The following is an 18,930-nucleotide window of genomic DNA, read 5'->3' on the forward strand; positions in this document are numbered from 1 at the left end:
GGTAGTTATAGTTGTCGTCGATCATCCACATTGGGGAATTTCACCATTCCCTATACCTACCTATATGGTATTAAATTATCGTTTTGTTACTTGCGCGATGTAGGTAGTAGGTATTTTGATGTATCTACATATATTTTATCATGATAATATTATACATGTAGGCCCAACATAGCAACATCTAAATTAGATAAAGATGATAAAGGAAATTCGAAAAAAAGTGTCCTGAAGTTGAAGTTTGATTTTTTCGGTGATTTCAGTTATATACCCCACCTAACTTTTTCAGCTCTGCCAAAATTGGTTATTGAAAGATACCGCAATGAATTAATAAAAACTCATTTATGTCAACAAAAAAAAAAATAATAATAATAATAGACATTAAATCTGAGGTCCTGGGAGCCTTATGACTGCTATGGGTACGGTGACCAGTGACCATTCGTCACGGGTTACCCGGGACTGTCCCGTATTTTAATAGCTTGTCCCGGGTTTTTATTTAATTTGTCCCATATTTCCAAATTCTCTAATTTTTTATTCAAAATTTTAAATATATTATACGGAAAACAGTGGTTGGAAAATAAAAGTTTTTTTACTTTTTCGAATAAAAGCATAAGTTTTTAAAAATTTTTCGTCAATTATTTAGTTCAGGTTGTAAAGCTAAAAGCTTTTTTCGAATAATGAACATAATCATAATAAATAATGAACAACATATGAAAGAGGAAAGAACCCAGCTAAATTTCAAAACCTAAGGACATGTATTGTTAATATTACAAAATTTCAAAATCATTTAAAATAAAATAAAAATTAAAAAAAACAGCTCTCACAATTTTGATTAAGAAAAAAATGTTTAGAAGTTATTAACAACACCTGTTATAAAAACGTTTTCTTGATTTCTGCCTTCCTCGTAAGCGACTTAAATGATATCAACGAAAATGAAATTTAAGAAATCCTGATATCAAAATTAGGAAAAATTGTGAAAACTTATTTTATTATATTTTTTTTTCTTCAAAAACCATCTTTTTAAAACGATCCAACGATTTTTTATCTGTCCAGGGTTTCGCTCCTAGAAATAAGAAATATGGTCACCGTAGCTATGGGACCCGGTTAATTTTTTTCTTCAGAAGATAAATTGTTGATAGAAGGTTTTGGGTATTTTTTTTTTTTTTCAATCATAATAATAATAATCAAGAACTGAAAATAAAGAAATAAAATTAAAATTAAATATAAAAAATACTTTGTACAAAATGTTGAGTTTTTATTAGGGTAAATTATATTTTTCAATATTTTTCACTTTATTGATGATTAGAAAAAAATGTTAGTGAATGTTAATGCAAAAATAAAATTCACAGAACAACGCTTGGTGGAAGTTTGTAAATTGTAAATATTTATAAATGCTTTAAACATTATTATGCTTTGCAACTATAAAAAATATTTAGCCACCTCAAAAATGTATCCCAATTCAAGCAGCTAAATTTAGCCAAAGATAATTTTTTTTATTCAAACTTCAAAAATTTGTCTTCGGCTAAATATTTAACAGAATTCACATACGACCTTAGAAGATGATTTGAGCATTAAGCGTTCGTTTAAAATTTGTTTCCCTTTATACGAAATCTAGGTATATGGCGCGCTTTTCGCCAAATTATCCTTAGCGATATGGCGCTTACGATATTTTTGTCTACAGATTTGTTTAATGAGATATCTACCCTTTTGTTTTTAGAGTTCTTTGAGATGATGTTAATGTTTTCTTGAGTAATTGTTGATAAAATTAAAACAAACAAAAATTATATCTTTATCGTTTTTAGTTCTAGAAAAATACAATAATTATATGCCGGTAACTATTTTGAAGCTCAAAAAAAAAACCCAAGGCAATAGAAAAGTTTTGATTGAAAAGAGCGGCAAAAACTTTGAGACCAGAGGCCTATTTCTCATACGGATACAATAATAATAAACTTTGACGGCCATTTATCAGCTCACTGAAGTAAGCCCCCAAGTTTTTTTTTTTTTGTATTTTCAATTTTTGTATTGTAATTCATTGTTCGTAGATTGTTCTTCAATTTTCGATCACTTAAATCTTTTGTTAGTAAGTAATTATAATTATTAAATTATATATTTCATAAACAAATTAGTAAAAAGTACGAATTTCTATTTGCGGGGGCTAACTTAAGGGTGAAAATTTATTTAATTATAATTTAAATACATTTTCACCCTTAAGTTAGCCCCCGCAAACGTACTTTAATTTTAATTGATTGTTCGTTGATTTTTCTTCAATGTTCGTTAATTAAAATCTTTTGTTCGGTAATTGTTTATTAATACAAAATTAAATAATTTTTTTTTCGAAAGTTAGCTCCCATAACTAGAAACTCTTACTTTTTAACACTAACATCGATGAATTTATAATAATTATCCGTTGTTCGATCCATATTGACACTTGTTCGATCATAATTTTAACTAATTTATTAGTTATTTAATATTTTTGATTAATTTCATTGCAAATGCACATAAACTATGTTGACCTTTAAGTATGCAATGTTTTTCTCTTATGCATTAGAAACGTTGCATAATTACAGGAAATCTCTTGGGACATCAGTTTCATTTAAAAAAACATTGCCTATTTACAGGTGCACCATATTTAAAGTGAATTAGCATGGAAATTACTTACATATGTAATTAAAAATTGTTCGTTGTTTGTTCTTCAATGTTCGATTACTAATATCTTTTGCTCGTTATTTATTTATTAATAAATAATTAAATCGATTTTCAACCTAAAGTAAGCCTCCTTTAATAGAAATTCGTACTTTTTAGTACTAATTTTTTTACCTTCAATTGTAACCGAAAACCAAAATTTTCTTGGATGTCTGGTTGCTGAATTATTTACAATCGAAATATTTTTTTTTTCCTTACATTCGGAAGCAGATATTTTTGGATCAAGGTATCGAAAAATGTTTTGTTTAACAGATATAAGCTCACAATGAATAGGCCTATCCATTTATGTAAAAATATGAAAAATTTATTTTTTTAGGATTTTCGAGAAAAAATCAAGGTTAACCCCTTGCCTAAAAAAACGTATTTTCAAAAAAGTTATCCAAATCCATCGAGTGATACATCAAAAGAAAGGCCTCTTTAAGCTCTATTCATAACCGAAAACCAAAAGTTTCTTGGACGTCTGGTTGCAGAATTATTTACAATTTTTTCCCTTACATTCGGAAGCAGATATTTTCGGATCAAGGTCTCGAAAAATGTTTCGGTTAGCAGATATGAGCTCACAATGAATAGGCCTATCCATTTATGTAAAAATATTAAAAAATTTATTTTTTAGGATTTTCGACCCCTTACCTAAAAAAATCGTACTTTCAAAAAAGTTCTCAAAATCCATCGAGTGATACATCAAAAGAAAGGCCTCTTTAAGCTCTATTCATAAACGAAAACCAAAAGATTCGTGGACGTCTGGTTGCTGAATTAAATTAGGCTTTAAAACCTGATCTTACGAAGTTTTCAATTTTATTTTATTTGCTTTATTTTTTAACTTAAGGTGCTCTTGAAACTTAAGCCAGAAGTGTACCTACATCTAAATTAAAATAGAAATTTGTAAAAAAAAATTTTATTCGTGGGTAATTTTGTGACTCTAAAGCACTGTTCACATGAGAGCGACCAACGAACGAGCGAATGAACGAACAAATGAAATTTAATGTATTTCTAGAGTATTTTTTTTTTATATAAAAACTCTATTAAACAGCAGCAAGCTAGTTAAAGTTCAAATTTTTCAAAAAAAAAAAAAATTCATATAATATCTAAAAATATGAATAAAAAAAATTGGTCGTTACGAATAAAAGTTTGTTCGTACGAACCATAAATGTTGGTTTTTTCTTATTTTTTTCTTGAAATGTTATAATTTTCTTTGAAAATATTTAACACAAGTTATCCTACTACATTTTTTGTTAGAAAATTCACTTTATAAATACCTTAAATTTCATTGGTTTGTTCATTCGCTCATGTGAACAAATATTTAAAATATACAAATTGAGAAAAAAAATATATTATTTTTTTCTGAACTCGAACATAAGTTGAAGTGTAAGTAAAATAGTAAAATAGTTCTTCTTCTTCCTTTAATTCGACGCTGTTCACACTAGTGATCCGCCGTGTTGACCTAAGAAATCGGCGACATGCATCCCAGTTTTATATTTTTCCATTTCTGAGGAAAACTGAATGCTGATGTTTTTGCATTTGCTTGTACCAGGAGTTTTTATGCCTACCTTTTTATTTACTTCATATTGGAACTTTTTGGAGGGGTTGTCAGGATCTCTCCTTTGAATCTGGCAATACCAACTGAATCGGGTCTTCGTAATTCGAATTCGATCAAGCATTTGTAAATAGTTGTTTAAATAAAAGCCAAACGTTGCTTATATCAAAAACAGAAAAAATAACAATATCTTTCTCTTGCATACATTTGATAATAACAACGTTGAGTATATAACTAATATGATGGCCTTAGTTTTTAAAGCTCTCAAATCACAAACTTTAATTTCAATGCTATGAAATATTATGTCCTTACGATTTGTTTGATTGTTTTAATAGACTTATTCGTTGATTAATTAACCTCATGTAATATTAAAAGAGTGTTTTCTTAACAATTAATGTGACTTTGTTCTATATTATTTATTAATAAATAAGAAGAATTAATATATATATTTTATATAGCTTTAAGATTCTGAATTGCAGTAGGATGTTTTTTTTTATTATTAGGTTATTAATGGTTTATGTAACTGCTTAGTAAAAGGCATTCGCTTTGTTAGAGTAATGACAATTGATAAGAATCAAGTTAAAAGTAAATGTTTTAGGATAAGTTATTTGTATTTTTTTATTTACTATAACAGTATTAGCAAAAAAAAACCTTTATTTAATTGTTCTCACCTTTGGATAGTTTGCGTAGATTGTTATATGTTATAACAAAAATTATAAGATATTACCAATATAAGATTTTACACAAATATAGTTATTAAAAATTTCATATTTTTTTTAAACAATTAATTCTCCTGCTGCGTTAGGAACAAAATAACACAAATCAAATTTATATAAAAAAAAATTTAATTTTCACAAAAAAATAAATATTAATTTGTATTTATACTTTAATGGTTTTTCTTATTATGAGCAAAATATTTTCTTTAAGTATTAATTAATAACATAAGATACAAAAATTAAAACAAATATCAATGTTTATTCAAATTGAAAACAGAATTATTTATAACTATTGTCGTATATTTAAACATATTTTATCTTAAAGAAAATATAATAATCAAAAGATTTTCAAAAATATAATAATAATATTAAAAATAATTTATAAAATAAAAATAACTAAAATATTATTACAATTCATATACAATTCATATACATTTTATAGAGAATGGTGCTCTTTGATTTTTCTTTTATACTTGTTTCTTTCATGCAAACAATTTATGATAAGTTAATTTATTATATTTAGATTTTCAAGATTTTTATTCCTTTTTGTATTCCATTTATTTTATCTATTCAATAGCTTTATCCATAAACTCTATAAATCGTTTAGCATACTGGTCTGGATCGCAAGTGGATATACCATCAACATTACTGCCATATTTGACTGTTTTTGCTGCTTTGGCCGCCTTAAAAAAATTAAAAACAGTTTAAAATACATAAAATACACTATTTGCATGAAATCAACTTACCTGTTTTTTCACTCCGTACTGCGTAAGTACATCAATTATTGCAATAAAGTATATTTCTCTTCGTTCTAAAAATAAAGAAAATTGAAGTAAGTGATCATTAAAAGTGCTTAGAATTTCTTATCAAATTTACATGAATAAAATAAACGATTCCGTTTCACAAAGACATCTAAAAGGTAACTCTTTACTAAACAACAATCAAACAGTTCAGTCAATATAATTATATGTGTTAGTCATTCCATTTTTATATTTCAATAAAAAAACTCTGTTAAATTGTGGTTTTTGATTGAAAAAATTGAGTTTTGTGGAAAAGAATGCAAAATGTGACCCAAACTACTCTCAAACATAACGACTCACACATGTTTATAATAAGAGTATCTTTTTTTCGTCCTGTTTTAATGAAGTGTTTCAAAACGAAACAAAAACTATAAACTAAAACAAATTCCTAAAACGTTCAAGTTTAAAAGTTCATTTGAGAAAATCTAGTATTTGCTTCCATGACCATTATTTTTAATTACTACTCTGCAACGACCTTTCATGATGTCGTAACGTCCCTGAGATATTTGAGGTATTATAGATCGCTAAACCTGCTCAATAACGGTTTTAACTAAGGTTTGGTTTTAGAAACATCTTTTGTATACGCCCAAAATTCTAGGAAGGACTGAGGTCGGTAGACTGAGCAGGCTATTTAATGGACTTCAATCTTAATGATTTGAAACCTGCTCTTCTGGAGTGTTTTGATTCAGAATAATAAAAAAAATGTATTCGCATGAGTGAAATATTGATTTTCTAGAATCTAGATCTTTCGTTCGCCTAATTACAAAACTAAAAACGGAAATACTTACTCATATTTATTTTTGATTATAAATATTGCAATAAATCACTAAAAATAAGTTTTTTATAATATTCCATTATTGAACAACACTTACCTTCTATACTTGGAATGGCATATATATCAATTTCATACACTACTTCATTATATTGCGCTCCACCTCTTGGTGAATCTGGTGGAGTATTGTAAGTCCACCTGTTAAAAGAAGAAAACATAAACAAATGTTAATACACCTGGTAGGTATTACAGAGTGTTAAGAGCATTCACCGCCTTTTTAAACAAAACAAATGGCCAATGCGGGCTTTTTTAGGGTAAATAAGCACAGCATCAGCGCGAAAAGACAGAATACCTATGCTGTCCATTTTTATATCCGCTTTTCCATAAGTGTCGTCAATCGTCGCCGAGTACGGACGTGTTTTTATTTTGCTCCAAAATACCATTTTCTTTTAAATTGTTAAAATCAATTAACAATGACTTTGCCCACCAACTTTAATCAGTGTCACATAGGTAAATCAAATTATTTCACAATATAAAAAGAAAAAATCAACCTTGCCTACACCTGCATTTCTCAAACATTAACCAAGTGACACAAGAAAGGAATATGCCTTATTAATTTGTGACGGATTTAAAAAAATTAATTGTAAGGGTGGGAATCGTTTAAAACCGCTGAGATTTTGACGGCAGAATACTGTCATTCAACTTAAAATACAAAACAAACTCAGCTCAAGATTTAAACGAAACTGTTAAGCCAAATAATTTGTTGAAGTGAAATACAAACCAAAAGAATGGTACAGATATAGACCAAACAAAACCAAAATGATGTAGTTAGTTAGTTGCATTCACTTACCTCTCACCGCTATCATATTCTTCACTTTCACTGTTATCACTTCGGCCACCAGGATCCCGGGAATTTTCACCTTGAAGAGCTTCTTCTTCTGCTCTTACACAGTCATGTATACCAACTAGAAGTGAGTAGTCCATGATGTGCAGTTTTGTTAGTAGCTAAATTAAATAATAATGATGAAATTTTTCAAACAAAATGTAAAATTTAATAAGCTTACATCGACATCATTGCTCAAAGTTTCCAAAAGTTTCCTTTTGGCATCGTCACCAATCTCAAGTTTCATTTTTTGTTTTATAAAATCGTTGTCCTTATATGTTGGTAATTGCTTTTCTAATTCCTTTTCTGAGGCTTCGCGATCAACTGTGCTGCCCTTCAGATCGAATTTTCTAACAGAATAATAAAAAAAAAATTACAAACACACACATAATATTTTATTTTTATATCTGCAAAATTGGTTATCAAATAGACAATATAAACATACTTGTGAATGGTAAGATGTGAGCTGAATACATTTCGCATTACAACAAAGTAATACTGGACACTTTCAACAGTTATCCTATACATGCCTAGATATTGTGGCAAAAGTGTTTTCCCGTGTCTTTCAACAACATACTGAGAAAAAAAAAGGTTTACAAATAAAATTTCACGTTTTTTTATGTAATAATATTTTGATTTATAATATTTTAAAATTAAAATACTTTGTAACTTGAAAATTATTAAACATAGAGATAATAAAATAAATAAATGAGTCCTATGGGACAAGTTTATAAACTTGTTCTATGTAACTCAGATTTTTTTTTTGTGAAAGAAAAGCTTAAATATAATTTCAAGTTACAAAAATTATAGACAAAACAATCGGTCAAATAAATCTTTAAAATTTCCAAACAATATTAACTTACCGGATGATAGTGTTTTAGGAACGCATGCATTCTTTCTATTTCCTCTGATGTTAGACTCTTTATAATAAAAAATTTATCGTAGCTTTGATAAAATTGTGCACCTGATTTTCCCGATGAATCGATTTGAATAGGTTGAGATCGTGTTAACGATTCACGATAGTCAACATCGTCTACATTAAAACGTTCGCGTAAATTTCGAAATACAAGCGGGCAATATTCTTTGACTTTAAAATGTGATGGCATATTTTCTCTACGAACAAAAGAAAAATTGTTATATTTAAAAGTTGAGCATAAACTACTACTACTTACTTGTTAAACAAATGATTGTCAACTTTAATTTTGGAGTATGCCCGAAAATCATCCGGCAATAGCATAACTGGTATATTTACATGGCTCAGTTCATTAATCTATTTTTTATAATTAAAAAACAAAAAATTAAAGAAAAAAAAATTACATATATAAAAAGAAAACAATATGCAATAAGTTTTACCGTGTGATTAATGCCCCACATGAACACACTTAGAATAGGTTCATTTGCCCTAAAGAGCTTCACTTTTTGATGCTTCACCCGAAAATGTTTCTTTTTTAAAATCCTTGGTTGTGCCATTGATATTTTTTTCTCCATTCTCAGTTGTTGGTTTCGTTTGATTTTATGTCTAAGCACTGTAGAAAAAGAAATGATTAAGATTTTTTTATTAATATTATTATTTTTTAGTATTAAAAAAAAAAGAAATTATAATAAAAATGATTCTTTCTTTTTACCCTGTTCTCCAAAAACTTTTAACCAGAATATAGAAGAAGATAAAGTGTTAAGATTCCAGAAATTTTTTAAGTTTTAAATTATCATATTCGCAGTTTTTATGTACATATTTTGAATATTTTTTTTTTAATTACAGCGATATTTAAACTGGGCAGTTTCATAAATTTTATATGGAGAAAGTTCAGATATCATGGAATGTTATTCCCCTCCGTTTAACCGGGAGTGTGAATTTGACTTAGCTTGAAAAAAAAAATTATAAAAAATCAAATGCTACATGTTCGTATAAGGATATGCTATACCTTTTTGTTATGCCAATATTTTGGTTTTAAATAAAACTTTTCAAAGAATAGTTTTTTAAAAAATTGTTTTTGAACCAAAAATTTTGAAAAAAAAATGTCGACCTACTTTTTTCAAAATTTTATTTGATTAATTACTGACTTTATTTTCACAATTCAATCCTTTCATTAGTTTTTACTCAAAAACAAAAAAAAAAAAAGGATCCGAAAATATTTTTTCGTTTTCGAGAAATAAAACAAACACTCATTGGTTGCCTATAGAATCGGTTTACGGACGATAATTTTACGTGATAACGTCATCTCATAAGAAAACAGGTTGTGGGCTTTAGATAAAAAAATTATTTGGAAGCAAACAAAAAGTGAAAGTAAACAAGCATTAGGCTGTCTTGGGACTCGAACTCCAGACGTTTTAACACCCTCATCTACTGACGTATGGCAGTTGGCAGTCTTAAGTTTAACTTGGCTTCATTGGCCTTTAAGATAAAATTGCAATCTATACCACACTGCTAAGAGCAGGGGCGATATTCTGCGTCCAGTGTTGGGTATGTTTGGTATAAACTTGTTAATGAAATAGGGTCAGGAAGGGTTAGGAATAAAAATTTGAAAAAATTTGGGCATTTTTTTTTTCCTGATTTGGAACCAATCTAGGGGGCGTCCTCAATTTTTTTTTCCTAAGGACCACCCTAATATATTGTATAAATAATATGAGGTTACACCTGTTCAAACATTGTAAAGTCAAGAAAAATAGCATAAGTTCCGATTAATTTTTTGCCTTAAAAAAACAAAGTTTTGGTTTTTCAAAATAGCTTTACTCCTTATGGTTCAGTCAATGAGAAGTCATCCGTGCAACAGTGCTGTAACTCTAGCTATAAACACTTGATGATAGCACCTTTAAGACGTTGTTGTTGTTCAAAGATTGTAATGGAATTGACGTAAAACAGTAGCCCAACTGCAAGTATGGAACCACAAGAATCAGTAAAATTAACGTATTTTCATTTATAGGGATAATTTGATACGTGATTTTTTTTAAATCTTTGTTTTAAAACTACTTTTACTTATTATTTTAAAACAACTATAACTACTTTTAGATTTTGAATGCCGTTTCAATCGACAAGACATTTTTAATAGAAAAGTTTTTAAAAGCAAAACTATAATAATATAAAATTGACGTTTTTTTTAAATGCGGAGGGCGGGGAAGCGATGCAACTTATTATTACATCCTTACAAAATTGATCAAAATCTAAAATGAGGCAGCTTTTCCGCTTGGACGTTTTTATATGGAATGACTCATTTGTAGGAATACCAGCGTTCAACGAAATTTGCCAATTTAATCAAATTTGACCATATTGTAAATCGATGTATCTATTTATGTTTTTAATCAATTTATGATAGTCGTTCACATTACCAAATAAAATTTAGAACATTTACGAACACATCAAACAACCCTTTCCACTACTATCTTACACTTACAATCAAGTATTACACTAAGAAATTCAAATATTCCTTAGATTACATTTTTATTTACTTTCGATACTTAATTCAATTTTATTTATCTACAAAATACTCACATTTTCTGTATAGAGAAGACATTTTTTTTTTAATTGATAATATTTTTTTCACCCTTGTTGCGGCAAGCTTTTTTCATTTAAATTTCAATTTATCTGTCATTGATAGCGAGCCAATTTTGAAAAACGAGTCGTTTTTTAATGTGAAAGCAACAAAGAGACACTTGTTTTGAAAACGCAATATTCTAAGAAGGTTCTTTTTTAATAGGTCGGAATGTTGAGTTGCATTTTGATTTTTTTTTTTTATTTTTTTTATCTTTTTCTTTCATATTTTCAGAGCAATCTGAAAAGTGTGTGACCCCAATGTATGTCTAAATGACGCCGGCTTTAGGCTCCCAAATAGGTTTATTTGGCTGGAAAATGCCTTTATATACAAACTTGACCATACTTGTCTCTTTTAAGAAATTGTTTTTTCTGTAATGTTTTTTTTTTATAAATAGAGTAACACAGTTTTCTGGTATAATAATATCAATTTGTTGAAGGTGGCTCTGAAAACAGCTAGCGTATCTAATGACAATGTCCTACAATATTTAATAAAGTATTATATATAAATAAATACAAATAATAATGCAAAAAATCATCAGCAGATACCTTATCAGGTCTTTTTCAATAAAAAAAATTAATATTGTGAGTTTATTCACTATTTTTGAATATATTTTGTATTAATTTCAATATGCAATAACAATAAAAACAATTCCATTCAGCCAAAATTCCTTCGACAAAAAACTCAAACGGCTCACTCTCTTAGCGAAACAGTAGATATTCTTTGGAAATCTCAAGCATTCCCTCATGATATTTTATTTTGACAGAAACTTGGCTTAATCCAAGTTTCTTGGACACAGGACTTTTTTGTCAAGAATTCTTAGAAAAGATCGTCATGTTGGAGATGCAAAAGAACTAGGAGGGGTTTTATCATTGCTGTACGAAATAAAATTGTTTCTTCCCTTTCAAAGTTTTACTTGAATTAATTTGTGTGGAGCTTTCTTTTGAAACTAGATTTGTAAACATTACACTAGGCAAATGTGCTCAAAAATCTTATTGGTTTCTTTCTAGTAACTCTTGTTTTTGAAATATTGTATTTTTCATATTTGAGTGAATGTTCATACTTATTTTTAGGTTTCCCTTATTTTGAGCGTTTATTAATACTTAAAAAAAAAAATTATATTAAACTTCATATATTTTCAAGCCTAAAAATCGCATTCATTTATTTCTAGGAGCTCTTTTTTTAAATATTTAAGTTTTCCACATTTTGGGGGTAGTTTCGTACTAATTTTAAAATTATGATTGTTTTAACTGTTTGTTGACATTTTCCAGATAATTTTGTATCGAACCTAATCCATAGGGTCCACTAAAAATGACTCTGGTTCCTTTCTGTGAGCTCTAACTTTTTTTAGATATTTTCATTTTTCACATTTTGGGGGTAATTTCATACTATTTTTTTTTACTATTATTATTGTTATTGTTTACATAGTACAACGCACATAAATGTACGAAGCACTGATACTTAACAGCACGGACAACCGAGACCATTTGACTGAGACAACACCAGACATGACAAAGAGAAAGACAGATAGAAACAAAGAAAGAACATATAACATAGAACTACTTGGTACAGAGGAAGAGACATTGATGAATATTGTCTCGTGTTATCGCACAGGTGGCTTCAGTTAAGCTGGCGATTTAAGAAAAAGTACTGAGCCGACCGCTGGGCTCAGACCCACGATGACGGGCTCTACAGTGAACTACCTATTCCTCTGTACCATGTTTTTAGTTTTTCTTATCACAAGCGTTTTTAAAGTTTTGCTGGAAAAATTTATTTTGATGATGTAAAATTGATAAAAAATCCAAATGGTAAAATGGGTCATACTGTCTACGGAAAAAGTACACACACAGACAGATACTTACATGCCACTTCCCATCATCCCTTCATCCTTCAAACTTAACCTCCGTGGTATCTTCTCTAATAAATAAAGCTAATGCAATTTGTGACAAAGATCATCTAAATGAGGAATTAAAACATGTTGATATGGTTTTGTCGGATAATGATTACAATAAAAAAAAAAACACCGTTCTTGGAAACCCAAATCACAACATACAAATAATGTAGTTGAAGGCAACGAAAAAAGAGCTTTCCTACCTTATAGAAAAGGTGTTTCAGAAGGTATTCTTCGAGAATTTTATCCAAAAATGGCATAAAATCCATCTTTTTGTTGTAATGTTGTTCGTATTGTATCGTAGAATATAAATTTTTTGTGCATGTGTTTTTTACTACCCACTAATGATGAGCCTCTGATTGTAGATCGTAGCTTGCTCTAATCTCACTACATCGGAATTTCTGAAGGGTAAAAAAAACATAATTTTCTAGTATGTTTTCTTTTTTTTATAGAATATTGAATTGATTTATGTGAAAACGTTCGGGTACCTCGGGTTAGTGCACCGTTTTATTTTTTCAAGCTCATACCTTCTTTACCGGACACCTTATTTAATCATAAATTTTACTATTCCCCATATAAAAGTCAGAAAAATCTATGAGGAAAACAGTTTAAATCTATAAACGGTGTTATATGCGATTTTAAGCACATTTGCAACACTTATAAAGTGTGAGTCCAAAAAATCAAAAAATAAAGTGATGATTATTGCTGATATGACTTTGGCGCTGGTTAAAGAGATCAGGAAATCGGATCCGGGATTTTTTACCAATCCATAATTCATGCGATTTCAAGCACAAAGGCCACACTAATCGAAGAAAAATCACTGAAAGAATATGTTTTGCGAAGAAAATTTTTAACAACTATCAAATCATCAGGAATATAAACAAAATCATAAATGAACATTAAATAATTGTTCAATCTTTGGAAAACAATTTTTTTTAATGATTTATTATCGACTATTGTGGCTTCGCATGAAGTCATCATCATCATCAGCTTAACCCAAAAATCAGCAGTTTAATTTTGTTCTTAAGTCTCACACTTTAAATAGTTTAAAATATGAAATTCGTCTTCGCACTAACACTTAAAAATAAGTATTGCTTTAAAAACAATGAAAGCTTGTAGTCACTTTACCTGGAAAGTTAAATTTTTATTCTCAGAAGCTTCATTGTTTATAAATAATCAAAATGCAAAACAACTAAATCAACAATCAAATAAAACAAATAAATATTTAGGTACTTTTGATAATTCCTGTAAGTCCTTTCATTAAAGGCAATGTAGTACTTTCAGTTTTTGTTTTTCACCTCGGTAGTTTGATTTAAATAATGTTTTTGAATTCTTTTTGAAAAAGTATTTTTTGTTGAAGATTATCAAATTTCACCTTCAAGCGAATATTGGCACAGTATGACTAAATAAACATTAATAATTCTTTCTCGAGTAGATATATTTTTGTATGACTTGTTATCTATTTAACAATTGCCGATTAGACAAAACTTTATAAGCTTAATAACAGCAATATCAGAGACAACAACAACAAAAGGAAAAACATTTCAAAGAAATTAGATATAGGTATTTATTAGGAAAACAATCAACAAGACAGCATGACTAAGTCCCACGCCCTTGCTCTTACAGTTTAAAATCCTCACTTTTTGTAAGTTTATCTTCTCCTTATCAAAACCCTATAAACAAAATTGAATTTAATTTTAGTAAATGTAACTATTTAAACCTTTTTGATTTTTTATCTACAATCGACTGAAATCAGTTATTTTTTAATTGCAATATTGATGATATGTATAACCTTATTTATAATTCAATCTTTGACTGTTTTTACAAAACAATTCCACTTAAGAGAGTTCGTGGCAAATCTAATGTAGCATATTTAGGTAGACTTTTGACCAAATAATGGTTTTGGAGAAAAATATTCCACAAATTGACTCTGTTTAATGAAAATAAAACAGTTTCAATATGCCAATTTTGGTAGCTTAGTTCTTGTTTAAAACTCTTTCGAACTCATCGTCAACCAGATCAACATGATCCTGAGGCTATCTTAAACACGTAAAGTAAAAGAAAAAGTTGTTGGCTCTCCAAAAAGGTATAGGATGTTATTGTTAATATAACCATCGATTTTTTATAATTTTTTTTCAATCTTAGTCAAGTTCCTAGAAAATTTGCCCTCCAGGCTAAACAGAGAAGAATAAACCACCCCCCTAACCTCCAATACGATTGTCTTATCTCAATCAAATCTACACGCTATGGCTCTTTGGCAAATTACTGATGAATCACCTTGCATAAATAATAATAAAAAAAAAATTAATCAAAACATAAGTCATTTGTTTTTCCAATTAATTCCACAAATTCACTATATACCATGGACCATCCTGAATATTTAATTGCCGGTATGCGACCGCCAAATATTGTTCAAATTTTATAAATTATACAGTTTTGCCACCTTCTGACGTATGCGAGATGGCTAACGACATCAGAACCGATTTTTTGGCGACTTCCTCAATTCCTGACTCATAACTAGCTCCATATGACTTGTACTTAGCATATGTATTACTAAAAACGACCGGTAAATTCACTACAAAATATCGTTTGGTGCTCATTTTTGGCTAGTGATTCGAACGATATTTGGAAAGGCAAGTTTCAGTGCAGTCCAAAGCAACAAAACTTTTGTTACCCGAAGTAAATTGTTCTACTTGTCTAAGATTGCTTAGTTTGATTTGAGTTTTCAATGTGCAAATTTAAAAAAAAGCGAACAAAATTTTGACATTGTAATGCCGATTTGCGAAGCAAAACGTTTTCAAAGAGACGCAATTTGGCGCTATTAGATTTTTGGAAGAACAAAAATACATAGTATGCTTCTAATTCATAATCTGCCACTTTTCTTACGAGTTTATATTGAAAATATTTGCAAAAGGAAGGACAATTTTAAAACAAGAGGACAATTTACTGCCCTCATAGGGCCGGATTTAGGAGAGGGCAGCTAGGGCCCCCTACAAAACAGGGGCCCCTACAATGCCAAACAAAAATCATATTCCAACAAGTAAACACCGCAAAGAAAAATAAATATAAAGCAAAGAACCTTCATCATTTTCGTCATAAAGTTCTTTTTTTAATGACGAAGTGCATCGCCTTTCGGATTGAGGAAAATCATTCAGAGCAAGATCAAAAATATAGGACCGAACAAGATTATTTTTATCTTAAAAGTGGAACTACAATATTTTTCGGAATAGGACGAAAATTACATTTCAAATCAAAAATATTCAAATCCTTTAAAAAAGACCACAAGATTCATTTAATAACGTTTTAATTTATTTCTTGTGCGTAATAAGGATATCGTAAATAATTCACTGGGAATCGAAGAAAACTACCGTAAATTGGGGTGATTTTCTGACTCAAACGTGTGTCAGTGTCAGTCCTGTTTTTACTTGCGATATAAGTAGGTATGTACTAAATATCAAGTTAGGGTAGAGTTGCCTATTTGTGGCCGTCCCCAGTTTTCGGCCACCTTTCAGAAAATCGTTATAACTAATGATTTCGTAGGGTTTATTCCAAATGTTTGGTATTATGCTGTTCTTTTATATGTTAGAACAGCATAAGAACGAAGAAATTTCTGGTTATAACGATTTTCCAAAAGGTGGCCGGAAACTGGGGACGGCCGTTAATAGGCATCTCTACCCTAACTTGATATTTATTATTTGAAAAATAATTAGGTGACAGGGGCCCCCACTTTTTTCTGCCCTGAGGCCTCAACATCTTTAAATCCGGCCTTGTGCCCTCTTTTAGTAAATTTATTAAAGAGGACACAGTAACACAGGACTGTCCTCTCTAAAAAAAAAAGGGCCGTTGGTCACCGTAATTACTGTATCCATCAAAGTCAACAGCAGGTACCTATTACATAAAAGTAATTTGGCCAAAAACTTTTTTTTCTTTTTTTTTTTTTTCTTTTAAGAAAACATCGATAGTTTGATAGGGTACTTATGCTTCACCTATAAATTACTTCAAACTCTGAAGTTAACCAAGCACATTTAATCTGGCAAATGATATATTTACTCTGCCATTCTCATTACTCACAAGTTCTATCTAATTATATATCAAGAATAAGAAAATTGAACATATGCATTGACTTTGACAGCTTCAGAGCAAAAAAAAAAAAGAAATTATTTTATTAGGTATTAAGATTGAGAAAAAATTAAAACAAAAATGTGTATTTTTTTTTTTTACAACTTGGACCATTTTTGCATTTTTCCCCAGAAAAAAATGATCAATTTTTGAAACAAGTAGATAGTAGCATGAATATATTACTGAGAGGAGAGCCATGGTCTCTGGTCACGCCCACAAACAAAACCTACGAAAATATAAAAAATATTCCTCTATTGATTATAAATGATTGTAATCTCTGATTTCGATTTCTATTGACAATGGAGAAAAATAAACAAACTGAAAACTAAAATAAATAATATCAAAAAAAAAAAAAAATCAAATTACCTAGCTTTTTTTTTGTATTCCTTGTTGTCAGTGTCAGTAAATGCGAGAGGTGGTGGCAATCTTCTTGTCCTTTTCGGCCTGAATTTTGTAAGGTATCGACACGAGATCAATGTGAGAAGCTTGGAAAAATTGCTATTGCATATGAATACTGTTTTCCAATCCAATGGAGCTGTTTTGTTTTATTTTATTTTATTTCTAAAAATCTAAAAACACACAACACATTTCATTTTCCCAATGAAAATACGTCTTCCTCTCAATGAGCGAATATTTATTAAAATTTTAAGTTGACTTTTTCAATATTTATTTAATTGAGAAATATAAAATTTAAATCAACAGAATTTAGCTTTCACACACAACAAAATAAATGCACCGTTTTGAGAAAAAAACAAAGGTGATACAAATTGTGATACACCATCATGGTTTTTTGTTTTTGGAGATAACAATAATTTGCACCTTTGCGTCGAGTAGAGATTGTTTAATTGGGATTTTTTTCTTATTTTAACATTTAAATAATTTTTGTTGCTAGGAATTCACATAACTCTTGGGAAATCTTGTAGTTGATATAAGAAAACACACTAAAAAGAGGTACTGTCATATTTCATAGCGAGAACGTTTAATGCATAAAATCTATAAGAAAATATATATTAACTGCGGGGAAATAGAATATTAATACATTTTTTTTGTGTTAATCTAGCTTCAACAGGAAATCTTTTGAATGAAAGAAGAAGACATTTTTTTTTCTTATCTGACACGGTTTTTTTTTATCTTTTATTTTCTTTTAAAAGAATAAACTGCGCATAACTACTATAAAAAACGACGAACATGAATACGAGTTAAAATCAGGATAACATTTTTATTAGAATTAAAAAATGGGGAATTCTTAGCGCAAACTAGGTGAAATGGTAAACAAAAATGTTTATTTTTGTGCTAAACACAAAAACAACAAATATCTTTTGTAGTTGTTGTTTGCAATGAAAAAATTATTATATGTTCTAGAAAACTTGGTTAGATGACAGCTGCGCGAACTACACACCAGTTTCTAGTTTAGTCTGCTTCTACACGAAGACGTAAAGTTCAAAATGCACATAAGAGCAAGGGAGAAAGAAAGTTCAAAAAAAAAAGGGAAGGAAGATTTTCTACCCTGTGATGTGAGTCTCCGGTCGAAAATTGTCAGACTTATTTTGACGTTTCTCTATTCTGCTCTCAAATTAGAGAGAATAAATTATCACTGTCTGCCAGACAGACATGTCGTTTAATTGACACATGTCCGTCCGACCACCAAAAAAATCAAAATTTTTTGAAAACCATCCCGCAAACGGGACAGGTTGTTGGATATGGGTGTTCACATTATCAAAACAGCCTCAGATCAGACCAAATGGCGGCTGGTAAGTTAGTCAATGCGAACCCCTCTTATAGTAACTTTTTTCGCTGCACATAGTGCCCGCTGGTGTTGTTTCTTGTATATTTTGGTGCTTATTTTTTAATAAAAATACATACGAAAACGAGAACAAAATAAAACAAAAAAAAAAAAATTGCTGTCAAATTGAGTCTTATAAAATATACTTCGTGTAGAAGCCCGCGATGCACCGAAGAGAATATCAAAAGGAAATTCGAAAATAATTTCT

General features: G+C 29.3%; 1 protein-coding gene across 4 annotated transcripts; it reads right to left on the reverse strand.

The window, feature by feature from the left end:
* Positions 1-5,501: 5,501 nt before the first annotated feature.
* LOC129920637 (phosphatidylinositol 5-phosphate 4-kinase type-2 alpha) lies at positions 5,502-18,123 on the reverse strand. 4 transcript variants are annotated; one of them, XM_056002076.1, is made up of 10 exons: positions 17,306-18,123; positions 8,756-8,928; positions 8,575-8,672; positions 8,266-8,515; positions 7,848-7,978; positions 7,584-7,752; positions 7,370-7,524; positions 6,620-6,717; positions 5,694-5,758; positions 5,502-5,630 (listed from the first exon to the last, which is right to left on the reverse strand). In XM_056002076.1, the coding sequence occupies exons 2-10, from the start codon at positions 8,888-8,890 to the stop codon at positions 5,514-5,516; spliced, it is 1,218 nt and encodes a 405-aa protein (XP_055858051.1). In that variant the 5' UTR covers positions 8,891-8,928; positions 17,306-18,123; the 3' UTR covers positions 5,502-5,513. The 4 variants fall into 4 exon arrangements, with proteins under 4 accessions (XP_055858051.1, XP_055858049.1, XP_055858052.1 ...); XM_056002074.1 differs by lacking the exon at positions 17,306-18,123 and adding an exon at positions 14,054-14,227; XM_056002077.1 differs by lacking the exon at positions 17,306-18,123 and adding an exon at positions 13,949-13,968.
* Positions 18,124-18,930: the final 807 nt, after the last annotated feature.

Source organism: Episyrphus balteatus, chromosome X (genome assembly GCF_945859705.1).
Source record: "Episyrphus balteatus chromosome X, idEpiBalt1.1, whole genome shotgun sequence".
NCBI lineage: Eukaryota > Metazoa > Arthropoda > Insecta > Diptera > Syrphidae > Episyrphus > Episyrphus balteatus.